Source organism: Sturnira hondurensis, unplaced genomic scaffold (assembly GCF_014824575.4).
Source record: "Sturnira hondurensis isolate 20B ecotype Veracruz unplaced genomic scaffold, ASM1482457v3 Scaffold0013299, whole genome shotgun sequence".
NCBI lineage: Eukaryota > Metazoa > Chordata > Mammalia > Chiroptera > Phyllostomidae > Sturnira > Sturnira hondurensis.
In genome coordinates, this window is record NW_028085930.1 from 7,911,366 (window position 1) to 7,924,120 (window position 12,755).

Genomic DNA, 12,755 nt, shown 5'->3' on the forward strand with positions numbered 1-12,755 from the left:
AGTCAAAAGAGTAAGGCTTTTTCCAACTTGACTCCCATTACCTCCCAATTTTAATGGTATGTTGCTTTTTTAAAAAAAAAGATTTATTTATTTACTTATCTTTAGAGGGGAAAGGAAGGAGAGAAATATCAATGTATGGTTGCCTCTGGTGAGTGCCCTGCTGGGAACTGGCCTGCAACCCAGGCATGTGCCCTGACTGGGAATCAAACCACGATAGTGTGGTTCTCAGGCCCGCGCTCAATCCACTGAGCTACACCAGCCAGGGCCTGGTATGTTGCTTTTATATGAAGGTTTGTAATTTTTATATTAATTATATTTTGTTTGAAATCATAATTCCCAGAGATCTTAATTTTTAAAATAGAAAAATTATCCTAGACTCTTACTCTGAATTAAGATATACAGTGTACCTGTCCAGATTTTTTTCCACAGCTTCTTCATTCCTGAGTTCTTAATTTTGATTTGTTCTTTAAACCATCAGTAGTTATTTCCAAAGGGCCCTCCTGGGTGTTATATTTTTAAGCCTAAGAATGTCTGCTCTTATCACTTAACATAAAGGACAATTTAGTAGTATGTGAAATTATTTGGTTACATTAACTTCATATTTGTAGACATCAGTTTACTGACTCCTAATAATTTCTCTTGTTTATCTTCTCATTCCATTCTTTTTTAAAGTGTAGTTGACATACAACATCACATTAGTTTCCAGTTTAGGGCATTGTGATTTGATACCCATATACCTTACAAAGCGATCACCACAAGTCTAGTAACATTTTGGCACTGAAAAAGCATTGCAATATTATTGACTGTTCCTTATGTGGTACAATATGTCCCCATGATTTACTTATTTTATAACTAGAAACTTGTACCTCTTAATCCCCTTTGTCGTTTTTGCCCATCTTCCACCCCATCTCCTCTCTTTTCTTTCCTAACTAGCTAGATTTAATCAGAAAGAGCTTCATCATGAAATGGTCTCATTTTTACAAGCGTCTTCCAGAATGGCACCCCCAGAGTCCTCCCCACCTCAAGGAGTGGCAAGGCCATTCTTTCAAGAGCTCAGGCCAAAAGCCTTGGCATCATCTCTGACTCCACTCTTTCTATCTCAACTCTACCTCTGTTGTGTCAGGAATCCTGTCATTTGTAGCAACAAAATAACGTCTAGAATTCAACCATTTCTCATCCCAACCTCACCACTGCCATGCTGGTCTAAGCTACCATCTCTTCTTTCCTGGATTACTACGGTAACCGGTCTCTTTGCTTCTAGATTGCCTATGGTCAGCATATTCTCCACAGTAGTTACAACAATGTTGTAAAATATGTGACAGTTCCTGTCACTCCTCCGTCAAAACTGTCCAACAACCCATAATTAAGAGTCAAAGTTTTCCCCACATCCTACGATGTCCTGTGCGATCATGTCCCTACGACCCTCACCCTTCTCACTCCAGTCCACTCGCCTTGCTGCTCCTTGAACACACCAGGCACACTCCCGCCTCCGGGCTTTGCACTCGACATTTCCTCCACTGGGAATTCTCTTGCCCGAGATAGCTAATGGCTCAGTCAGTAACTTTCTTCAAGTCTTTATTTAAAACTCACTTTCTTTACCCACCTGGAATTTCAACCCCTCCCTGAAGCTTTCTATTTCTCTTCTTACATTCCTTGTTCTCTTGAGCACTCATCACTTTCCAACATAGGACATATTTTACATGAATCTTATTTACTATCCATCTCCCTCAGTTCAATGCAGGCTCCATGAAGGCAGGGATTTCTGTCTTCTTTGTCCACTTCTGAGTCTTCAATGCATAGGACAGCGCTGGGCGCATGTAACTGCTTGATCCATCGTGTTTAGTTGATGGCATAAATGAAGTTATATCCCATCCTTGTTGGTTTGCTGCTAATGACCGTTTGCTTTTAAAAGATGCTAATTCATGTTAAATTTTGGAGGTGGGAGAGTCTATGAGTCAGCCTAGCTGGACTGACTCATGTATAAGTCTCAGCACCGAGTGCCTTACACCCTCTGCACTCCTTGCCAGGCCCTTTCCTACAGGATGGGCCTGGTTGGTCTGGTCAGAGCACGGCCTGGTTCCTGCCAGGCTCTAAACTTTGCTCCCGAAAATCCCTATTGAAATCATCTCTTCAGTCCTCTCTATAGTTTGGAATGATACCCACTCTATAAAACTTACTGGTGATCACTTTAAGGTAGACACACCTCTTATTATTAAGATTCTACATTCCCTGGTGGCATTAACACATTTTTTCCAACATAACTTGCAGAATACCCTGAATTTGGTAAATCCTCAGTAAATATTGGTTGATGTATATATTGATGTAGAAAGTTAAAGACAACCACAAGAGGAGAGACATAAAGTGCCGCATGGGCTGAGGAATGCGAAGCAAAGGCATCAGCCTGAACTGGCTGTGAGCGTCTGGAAGCCTTGAGCATCCACAAAAATTAGTAGTGTAGTAGTAAAATGATTGTTAAAGTATTAAACATCCCAGCAAGCATTCTCCCTGGTGTATGTTATTTTATTTATTCGTCATCACAGTACTATAATACACTATTGCTCTGATCTTACAGAGGAGAAAGCTGAGGAACAGAGGTTAAAGAAGTCTGACTCAATTCACACAGTTAGTGACGGGCAAGTCTAGACTTGAACCAGGACAGTCTGACTACATAACCTGACCTCTCTATTATTGCTACAGGGAAACTGAATAAAAGGGTTCATGTCTTTGAAGGTAAAGGAAGTACATTTGTTTCTGAGGTCTGCTGCAAGAGAGTGCCACAAACGTCAAGGTTTAAACAGCAGAAACTCCCAATCCCGGAGGTCAGAAGCCTGAGATTGAAGTGTCAGCAGCGCTGGGTCCTTCCAGAAGCTCTAAAGGAGCATCTGTTCCACCCCCTTCCCTAGATGCTGGTGGCTGCTGGCAGTCCTCGGTGCTCCCTGGCTTACAGCCGCATCACTGCAGTCTCTGCCTCTGTCTTCACATGGTCCTCTCAGCATATCTCCGCCTCTCTTTTCTCTTTTGTCTTACGAGGACTTGTCATCGGATTTAGGGCTCATCATAATCCAAGAATGATCTCATTGGACAAGCTTCACTTCAATTACATTTGCAAAGACCTTTATTCCAAATAATAGCGCGGCCTGGCTACTATACAAGCAGACCCTCCAGGTCTTGATGCACTAGAGGCCCCTTGACTCATTCCACTAGAAGGGACATATCTTTGGGGGGCCACGATTCAACCCACTTCAGGAAGTAATGAAAAACTTTGGGTGGAGGAAAACTCCACCGTAGGCGCAAAAGGGCAGAACTAAATCTGCCTGGTTAGTGCTGTGTTCCGCGTTCCCTGTGCCCAGCAGAGTGGCCCCCTGACAAGTAGTTGTTGAAAGTTGAAAGCTGATGAAAGGATGTGAAAGGTGATTGCCTAGGAGCAGCAAGGTCTATTAAGATACAAAGTGACAAGGACATAATGGTACCTACGAAGGTATAAGGATAATGGCTGTGGGAAATTGCTATAAGGAAAAATTCCAGAATTCCTAAAGGAAGCCTAGAAAGGAAAAAAAAAAAAAAAACCCAAGCTGTCTTGAAGAGATTTCTACGGAACCAGACAACAGCTTTTGAAGCTCAGAGAGACAAACAGCCTCTTGAGAAAATAGAATCAATTATAATAAATCTTTCAGAGGAAAAAGAAAGAGCACTGGCTATTTTTTTACTCACCATAAAAAACATAAAGTTTAAATCACACAGGAACTGAAATAAATAGACCTTACTTGGGCCACACAAGCATCTTGGAGATGGAAACTCACAAAGCACACTTCCCTATGCCGGGCCATGCAATAAACAGACCATTAACCAATGACCCACGAGGAGCTCACCCCGACACCACGGCCAGCGCCCTCCTAGTTCAACCGCCAGGCCTCTCCCTGCCTGTGGAGGCCTCGCTAACTCGGGCTTTTTCGTGACTTTCCCCACAGGTGTCATCAATAACTGTTACATATTTCCCTTGACCCTTCATCCCTAATTAGATTCCACTCCCTCTTTAGTCTTGTGTAATCTGATAGTCTGAACACTTTCAATTCATTAACACGATCAGCTGGTTTTCAATAAAAGGAATTCATGTCACTCTCTGGCAGGAAAGGTGTTGTTACTAGATCGAGTGAGGAAGACCTCTGGGCTCTCCCTGCCCCACGGCAGTCCGAGGCAGTGTACCAGTGCGGCTGTGCTGGGCCCTGACGCAGCCTGCGGGTGGGACCGCAGCCAAACACCTGCACTCATTTCTCCCATTCGCAGCACGCTGTCTTCTGTTTAGGCGAAAACTACTTTTACTGAACTGAGGGTGTCATGGGTCTGGGGCTGGGTCGACAGCTCCTCTTTGCACCTCCATGTCCTCATGTATAAAGACGTGTTGTCAGTATCTGACAATTTCAGCAAACCGATCCTCCCTCCACAGTGAGTACAAAATGAAGAGAACAACTTTTTTGTGAATTTTACTTTTAGACAGTTGAAATGTAAGACTGACATTTAATCATTGTAGTGACCACTGAAACAGGTTTCCCACTGGAAGTACCTGTAGAACTTGTGAAGAAACTTAGGTGTGAAGGTTTTCTCCCCGAGTGGTACTGCCGGACAGGGCTTTTTTGAGATGATGGACTACTCTAGAAGCGTGCTGTCCAATGTGGTAGCCACTAACCACAGGCAATTCTTCAGCATTTTCCCCTCCAGTTCTACTGAGATGTAATTGACACATAACATTGTGTTAGTTTCAGCATTTGACATGTGACTAATGTGAATGAGGAACAGATTTTAAATTTTTATTTAATTCTAATTAGTCATGCACTGCTTGAAGACTGGTTCTTCTGAGAAATGTGTCATTAGGCAGTTTCATTGTGGGAACATCAGAGTGCATGTACACAAGCCGAGATGGTACAGCCTGCTACACGCCGAGGCTACGTGATAGAGCGTATCGCTCCCAGGCTGCAACCTGGTGCAGCATGTTAGCGTATAAGACAAAATGATGCAATCCAGAGATGAAGTGAACATCAGATGTATAAGGCCACCGCTGGACTAACACGGCACACTGTTTTACAGCAAACTTTTTTATGAGTAGAAAAAATATACTGTAAAATAATAATAAAAATATAGCACAGAAAATAAATACATAAGCAAGCAATATGACCATTTATTATTATTAAATATTAGTTACTGTACATAATTGTTTCTGCTGTACTTTTATACAACTGGCAGCACAGGTTTGTTTATACCAGTGTCTCCAGAGACACGTGAGCGATGCATTGCTGTACGACTTCACATCGGCTACAATGTCACCAGGCAATAAGAATTTTTCAGCTCTTATAATCTTACAGTGCCATTGTCACATATGCAGTCTGTTGTGGACCAAACTGTCACTATGCAGAGCATGACTGTGATTAAAATTTGGATTAAATAACCACATGTGGCAGTGGCTATCACATTAGACAGCATAGTTCTAGACAAATTGCTCTTAGTGTGTGCTCCTCAAGTCAGCAGCAATGGCACCAGGGAACCAGTTAGAAATGCAAATTCCTGAGCTCCATCCCAGACTTAGGAATCAGAAGCCCTGGGGGTGGGCTGCTGCCAGGGCTGTGCTGGTAAATGTTTAACGACTGGCTCCTGGGGAGAGAGAAGCCCTGATTAGCAGCATTTGCCAATATCCCTGGTGTAAATAGCATCACCATCGCTGATTTCAAACCCCACATATATTCCTGAACATGAGATTGGAAGGGGATGTACATAGTAGGCTCTGAGAGTCCATCAGGGATTTTGACAAGCAGCCCAGTCAGAAAGCACGCACTCAGACACACCGAGCAAAGTCACCGTGAGGAGCCAGGCAGCCCCTCGGCCTCTGCATTTGAGGTAGCCCGACTCAGACTATCACGATCTGCTCCTTTCTGAGTGTGGGCAAGCCTGGGCCTCGGCTCCTCAAAGTAGAGGGTCATGTCCCACCTGCCCTCCATTACAGCAGCCATTCGGAACCTTCCAGCATCTCAATAAGTGACATCACAGGCGTCACCCACCCCAGCAGTGGACCCAAGGCAGAGGCCGCACGAACTCTCCAACCACAGCACCCACCTTTCTCTCCCATGTAAAAAGAAAAGGTTGAGAACTTGCTCCAATTGATTTTTACCTAAACCTCTTACAAATTTCAAAAGATTTCTAAGGATACTCTATATATAGTTGTTTACAATATACAGTAGTCAAACTATACTATTGAAACATGTCACTCCGCCACTGCTAGGGCATGCCCTTCTTTAAGATAAATATGGCCTGCCTATCTCACCAGATTTGTGGTAAGAATCAAGTGGTTTTACTCTGCACATACAATCACACTGGGAATATTCTAATTTCACGTGCACCCCCCTTAGAGAGACAAAATCATACATTTATTTGACGTGAACAGAGACTTTTCCCTTTCTAGAAATCTATGCTATGGAAAAGCATCCTGCTGAAATTTCTCTATCATCTTACTAAAGGAGAAAATAATAGAAGTCAGAGCAACTCGTCTAAAACCAGGCATTCATTTACACATACGGCCTGCAAGGGAGAGTACAGGCCAAATGCCTATGTATCAGACAGACTCCCTGCTTTCATCACACCCAGAGCAGAGAGTNAACCCCACATATATTCCTGAACATGAGATTGGAAGGGGATGTACATAGTAGGCTCTGAGAGTCCATCAGGGATTTTGACAAGCAGCCCAGTCAGAAAGCACGCACTCAGACACACCGAGCAAAGTCACCGTGAGGAGCCAGGCAGCCCCTCGGCCTCTGCATTTGAGGTAGCCCGACTCAGACTATCACGATCTGCTCCTTTCTGAGTGTGGGCAAGCCTGGGCCTCGGCTCCTCAAAGTAGAGGGTCATGTCCCACCTGCCCTCCATTACAGCAGCCATTCGGAACCTTCCAGCATCTCAATAAGTGACATCACAGGCGTCACCCACCCCAGCAGTGGACCCAAGGCAGAGGCCGCACGAACTCTCCAACCACAGCACCCACCTTTCTCTCCCATGTAAAAAGAAAAGGTTGAGAACTTGCTCCAATTGATTTTTACCTAAACCTCTTACAAATTTCAAAAGATTTCTACGGATACTCTATATATAGTTGTTTACAATATACAGTAGTCAAACTATACTATTGAAACATGTCACTCCGCCACTGCTAGGGCATGCCCTTCTCTAAGATAAATATGGCCTGCCTATCTCACCAGATTTGTGGTAAGAATCAAATGGTTTTACTATGCACATACAATCACACTGGGAATATTCTAATTCCACGTGCACCCCCCTTAGAGAGACAAAATCACACATTTATTTGACGTGAACAGAGACTTTTCCCTTTCTGGAAAAGCATCCTGCTGAAATTTCTCTATCATCTTACTAAAGGAGAAAATAATAGAAGTCAGAGCAACTCGTCTAAAACCAGGCAGTCATTTACACATACGGCCTGCAAGGGAGAGAACAGGCCAAATGCCTATGTATCAGACAGGCTCCCTGCTTTCATCACACCCAGAGCAGAGAGCGCCACTAAAATAACTGCATGTGTTACCTGAATATTTCTACTGCAAAAGACAGAGTCACGCCCACCAAACTCTATATTTTAACCCACTGAATTTGGCCTAAATCCCAAATGAGACGACAGTGGAAAACCTAATGTATATTCTTGCCCTTATTATGCTTCTTAGTACAAAATGTATTTATATTTATAATGTATTTACAGAAAATAGCTGGAAATTTTAGCTGCCAGTTTATGGGCTCAAGATGGCTGCCATTGGAACATCGTTTAAAGAAAGAACTTTGTCTAGGGTCCTACTTCTGGGCAAAACAATGGCGTCCCTGACCCACCAACAGGAGAGCACACACATTTGCAGGGATTGGGCCTTAGTTATAGGGACGGACTACAGGCTTGGCAAAGAAGGTAATTTTTCTTGGTGCTAAACTAACTGGCCCAGATGGATACAATTAAGACCACAGTTTGACAGATAAACCAACTGGAGTGATTTTACATTTCTCATAAATACAAAAACTATAAAAGTGTATTCTAAATCATACTTAATTCATAGCAAAGGTGTTTATAAACTATAATAAGAAGGACTCCTGGGTGGTTAAAAACAGACTCAGAACCAATTCGAAGATGTTACATGGAATTTGATAAAATATTCCAACTTGCTTTGACACTATTTTTTTTTTTGTTAGTGAGAAACTGTTGTGTACTTTGTTTCCTGTACTCGGCTACGCTCTTTGGACACTATCTAACTTATTCCTCACTTAACGCCCCAAATTAGGTAACATTATTATTCCCATTATACAGGTGAGAAAACTGAGGCTTGGAAAGATGATTATTTTTATTATTTTGCTCAAATCCACACAGCTGGTAAATGGCGTAACTGGGAAAATGATGAAGTCTGGATCCAAACCTCTTTCTTTTTCTTTTAAAGATTTCATTTATTTATTTTTAGAGAGGTGGAATGAGGGAGAAATTGACAGTCAAGAGATATATTAATCAGCTGCCTCTCCCATGCCCCCAGCTGGGGACTGGACACAACCCAGGCATGTGCCCTGACTAGGAATCTAACTGGTGACCTTTCGCTTTGCAGGATAATGCCCAACCAGCTGAGCCATACCAGTCAAGGCCAAACCTCTTTCAAGTACACTAGCACTCTAGTGGACTGCTGTGAAATACATATGGGTATTCTTTTTTCTTTTAATTTGAACATCCTGGAGGTACGGTTACTCTAAGTCAGAGAGAAGTACAGAATTATAGACTGTGTATCTAAATACCACTTGACTCATCTCAAGCATGTGGAATGACTCACATTAACCACTGGCATCCGGCTGCCTCTCAGCTCTTTTTCCATGACCTAGATCAGCTGCAAGGCACGCAGTGAGCTGACGGCCTCCGACTGCAGCGCCTGGGGATCTGTTGTACACTTGAGCTGGGAGGATAGTGGGGCACGGAGTGTCTGCCCATGTGGGGTTCCTCTACGGGACATGTTTGATCCAGAATGGGCTGACCCCTTGGGCTGACCGAGGCTGTCTCCAGGCTTCAGTGAAGTCTGAGGTTCTTCCCACCCACTCCTTCCTACTCACCTTTCATAGGTGTCAGGCCTGCAACACAGGCCAAAGACACTCTCCACCCCCTCCTGATCCCACTCCCATCATTCTTGCAACAGAAATTACCCTCAACACATCTCTGTACTTCTAACTCTGTCCTAGCGTCTGCTTCCCAGAGGACCCAGCTGACACCACCAGTAATAAGTATTTTCAGAGAGGCCCCCCCTGCCGTTAAAAAGCAGTCCCTCGCCAGTCCGTGTTTGCTCATGCTCTGTCACATGGAAAGTGCTGTCATGATGCGTGACGGGGAGCCTAAGTTGCTGCAAACAAAAGGGCCAGCGTGCACCTGTAACACAGACTATGAGTGGAGTACTACATGAAGGGTAAAACACCTTCACCCAATTAATGTGTATGTATGTTTAACAAATACACTAAGGAGTCTGGGGACTTACTTTATGGTGATGTGACCACTTCTATTAAACTAAGTAATATCTATGGTTATTGCAGAAGAAGAAACCATATTTTTGCACCACTGGTGGCCTACACAAGTGATTATTTAAATGTAGGGGTATCTGCTGAGAAACAGGCAACAGCTAGGAGACCCAGGAAGCATGCGTGAAGGGTAACTATGCTCATACCTCCGAAATTCCTCCTTTATTTTTTATCTTTCCGGCATCCATTTGGTCCACATTGTCACTGAACTTAGAGTCTGACGGTATCTGAACTTTAATGTATGTAAGGATCAGTGAGATTTTGTTAAAAACCCATCTGCTGGTCCAGGAAGTCTAGAGTGGGGTGTGAGATTCTGCATTTCTAACAAGTTTTTAGGATGCTCACCGTGCTGGCCCGCAGACCAGGGCCTGGCTGGCTGGCTGGCTCTCAGCGGCTGTGCCGCGACGCACATCTGTGCTGCAAGAGCTCGTCAGGGCTGCTGTCGGATGGGAACCAATGACTACTGCTGATACAACCGGGGACATGTACTCTGACTATAACGCCGCCCGGGTGGCATTTTGCGCTGAGAGACGGTGGGTGTGTGATTTACTGAGAGTGAAAAGTTAGAGGTGAGGTACGGAGCGTCAGCAAGCTGGCTCCAGACAGTAAGAAAGCGCTAGGAATGGTGAGAATGTGGCCCGTGAACACGTTAGCACAGTCTGGAGAGTGGCCTCCTCGTCAATGGCCAAGAGCTAAAGGGATCGAGGGAAACATTAAAAAAAATTCAAAACCTGCTTTTTTTAAACCCGCAGTCACTTTCTAGCCCTCTTGAGTATAGCACTAAAATTTCTCATCTGGTATGCCATGAATACACAAAGATTAGTGTTGTTCAAAATCAGTAATCTTACAAATGAAAGAAGGCTAATTATATAGCTGCAGACTACTTGTTCATAAGCAAATGTTTATATAAATTGTCAAATTATATTATATTTTTAAAAAGATTTTATTTATTTTTAGAAAGATGGGAAGGGAGGAAGAAAGAGAGGGAGAGAAACATCAATGTGTGGTTGCCTCTCACAAGCCCCCCTCAATGGGGGCCTGGCCTGCAACCCAGGCATGTGCCCTGACTGGGAATTGAACCGGCAACCCTTGGATCCACAGGCCATCGCTCAATCCACTGAGCCACACCAACCAGGGCTCAAACTGCGGTATTTTAAAATAGGGTTGTGGGGAGGTGCAGCATAGAGGAAAGGGGGAGTTAATTTAATTCTACGCTATCTGGAGACAGGAAAACAGGCCACGTAGAGTTCAGCTGGGGAGAGGAGTTGGGTTTGTTCAGTTTTTCCTAGATTCAAAATAAAAATTTACCTGAGCTACAGAAAGGATAAAGTCACCTTGTTCTCTGCAACCCAAAATGCCCAGGTACAAAGTGCAGTGAAAGATTGCAGGCTTTTGAAACTCCTCCACATATGCATGGTCCAACAGAAGAAACACCTGCCTGAGTGTGGTTGGGAGCGTAATAATATGGGTGTAATAATGTATCATTTTAATTTGAATATTTCACCTGAAGTATCATATAGTGTGCTATGATATTGCTATGTTACAGAATTACATGCTTATGATTTTGTAATAAAAGATTTTGTAATAACAAGGGGCATTATTTGTGCAGGATCCTGTATGTACTTAGCTAGATAACCTACAAAAGCAAGAAGAAACTCCCATTAATAATAGGAAGCCAGGAAGAGAAACCCAAACAAGTCAAGGGGCTAGCAGGAAAGGATGATCAGCGTTGGCTGGGAGGCTGGGTTCGCAGAGTTACACCCCACACTCGTAAGACCTGTATCCTCACACGTGGACGCCAGTGCACTGAACAGGAAGACGAATTTATGAAGAACCAGCCCTGCAACCTCAGAGAAGAGCCTGACCAGTGAGCTGCAAATGCTGGCAACATCGTAAACACACTTTCTGCAGACAGACACAGAAAAAATGATTTGTTGAGAATAAGCCACCTTACACAGACATAGACATGATACGTAGACATATTAAGATGAAACACGACAATCATTTTGGACCTTTTTGTAAGTTTTCTCTTTTGCTGTTTTGAATTGTTTTAGAAGAAAGAGAAAAAGAGAAATTAGAAAATGCTGTTAGCTGTGAATGGCAAAAGGTATTAGATATTGCTGTTCCTTGCGGGAAAGTTTTTGGTATTTTTCCCCTGAAGATATGTTTCAAACACTGCAAAGACGGACAAGCGAACCTAGGAGGGGTGATGCTGATGCGGCCTCCACTGTTGCAAAACAAAACACAAAGCCCCTTTGCGAAGATCGGACAGGACAAATTTAAATATCTATCACATACCTAAATTAAAGTCTGCTCAAAATATTTCAATCATTTCAACGACAAACTAACACATGAGTCAGAGATGGCTATCTGACTGGAAGCAGACGGGATTCAGCCGGGCTCTATTCGTTTTCTACAGCAGCCCAGCTTCCTCCGGACACTGTAACAATGCCCTCCAGGTGGCGAGTGCACATGCCCGGAGTGCAGCTGTGAAACTTCCGTGCTTGGAAAACAATTTCATCAACTAAAGAAAATCCATACTGTGGCATGTCCAAAACGCTCTCCGAAGCATGATTATATGAGGTTTTAGTCTATTATATTTTGCATTCTATCCTACTTTAAAGCCATAATTAACACTTATTTAATTTTCTGCTCAATTGATTAATTCCAAACCTGAACCACAATAGGACAAGCAAGGCCACTTACAGATGCTTTCAGCCCGACCATCAGGGCGCTTAGTTTAATAATTACTGCACAATTTATATTTAGCTAGGGATGGACCATGGAATCACACACAGCTTTCTCAGTAAGAAACCTCTTTTGAGAGGTCCATGGGTGCTGACTTTCTTTATGAATAACTGATATGCTGGGGCCTGATTTTCCGCATTTCTATTTTGCCTGCTTAGTACACAATGGCGAAGTGGCTGGTTGGGCAGGTGTTATCCTCCATCTACTTTAATTTTTCACATTAGGTGTAATCTTCTAAATTTCAATTACAGGCACCTACCCAGCCTGTCATGTGGAAAGAACACTCTAAATTATTAAATGTGCCTTGGGTGGGGAGTCAGCACATCTTCACTCAATATTAGCTTTATTCTAATTATCCTCCAGAGCTCAGAAAATTAGGGAGTAACTGCAGGAGTAAATATGAGAGTCAGGTGGAAACACAAATATAACTCAGTGGA

The 12,755-nt window shown here is 43.3% G+C and overlaps 1 protein-coding gene across 4 annotated transcripts in view; it reads right to left on the reverse strand.

Annotated features, from left to right (window-relative positions):
* NEK11 (NIMA related kinase 11) overlaps window positions 1–12,755 on the reverse strand; it is a 216,306-nt gene that overhangs the window by 89,973 nt on the left and 113,578 nt on the right. The window contains exon 13 of one of the 4 annotated variants that reach the window (XM_037061297.1): window positions 11,087–11,475. The exons of the other annotated variants lie outside the window; for them this stretch is intronic. Within the exon in view, the coding sequence (XP_036917192.1) occupies window positions 11,294–11,475 (182 nt within the window). The 3' untranslated portion in view covers window positions 11,087–11,293. Of the gene's footprint in view, window positions 1–11,086; window positions 11,476–12,755 lie in introns of those variants that run through there. 4 annotated transcript variants of the gene reach the window in all.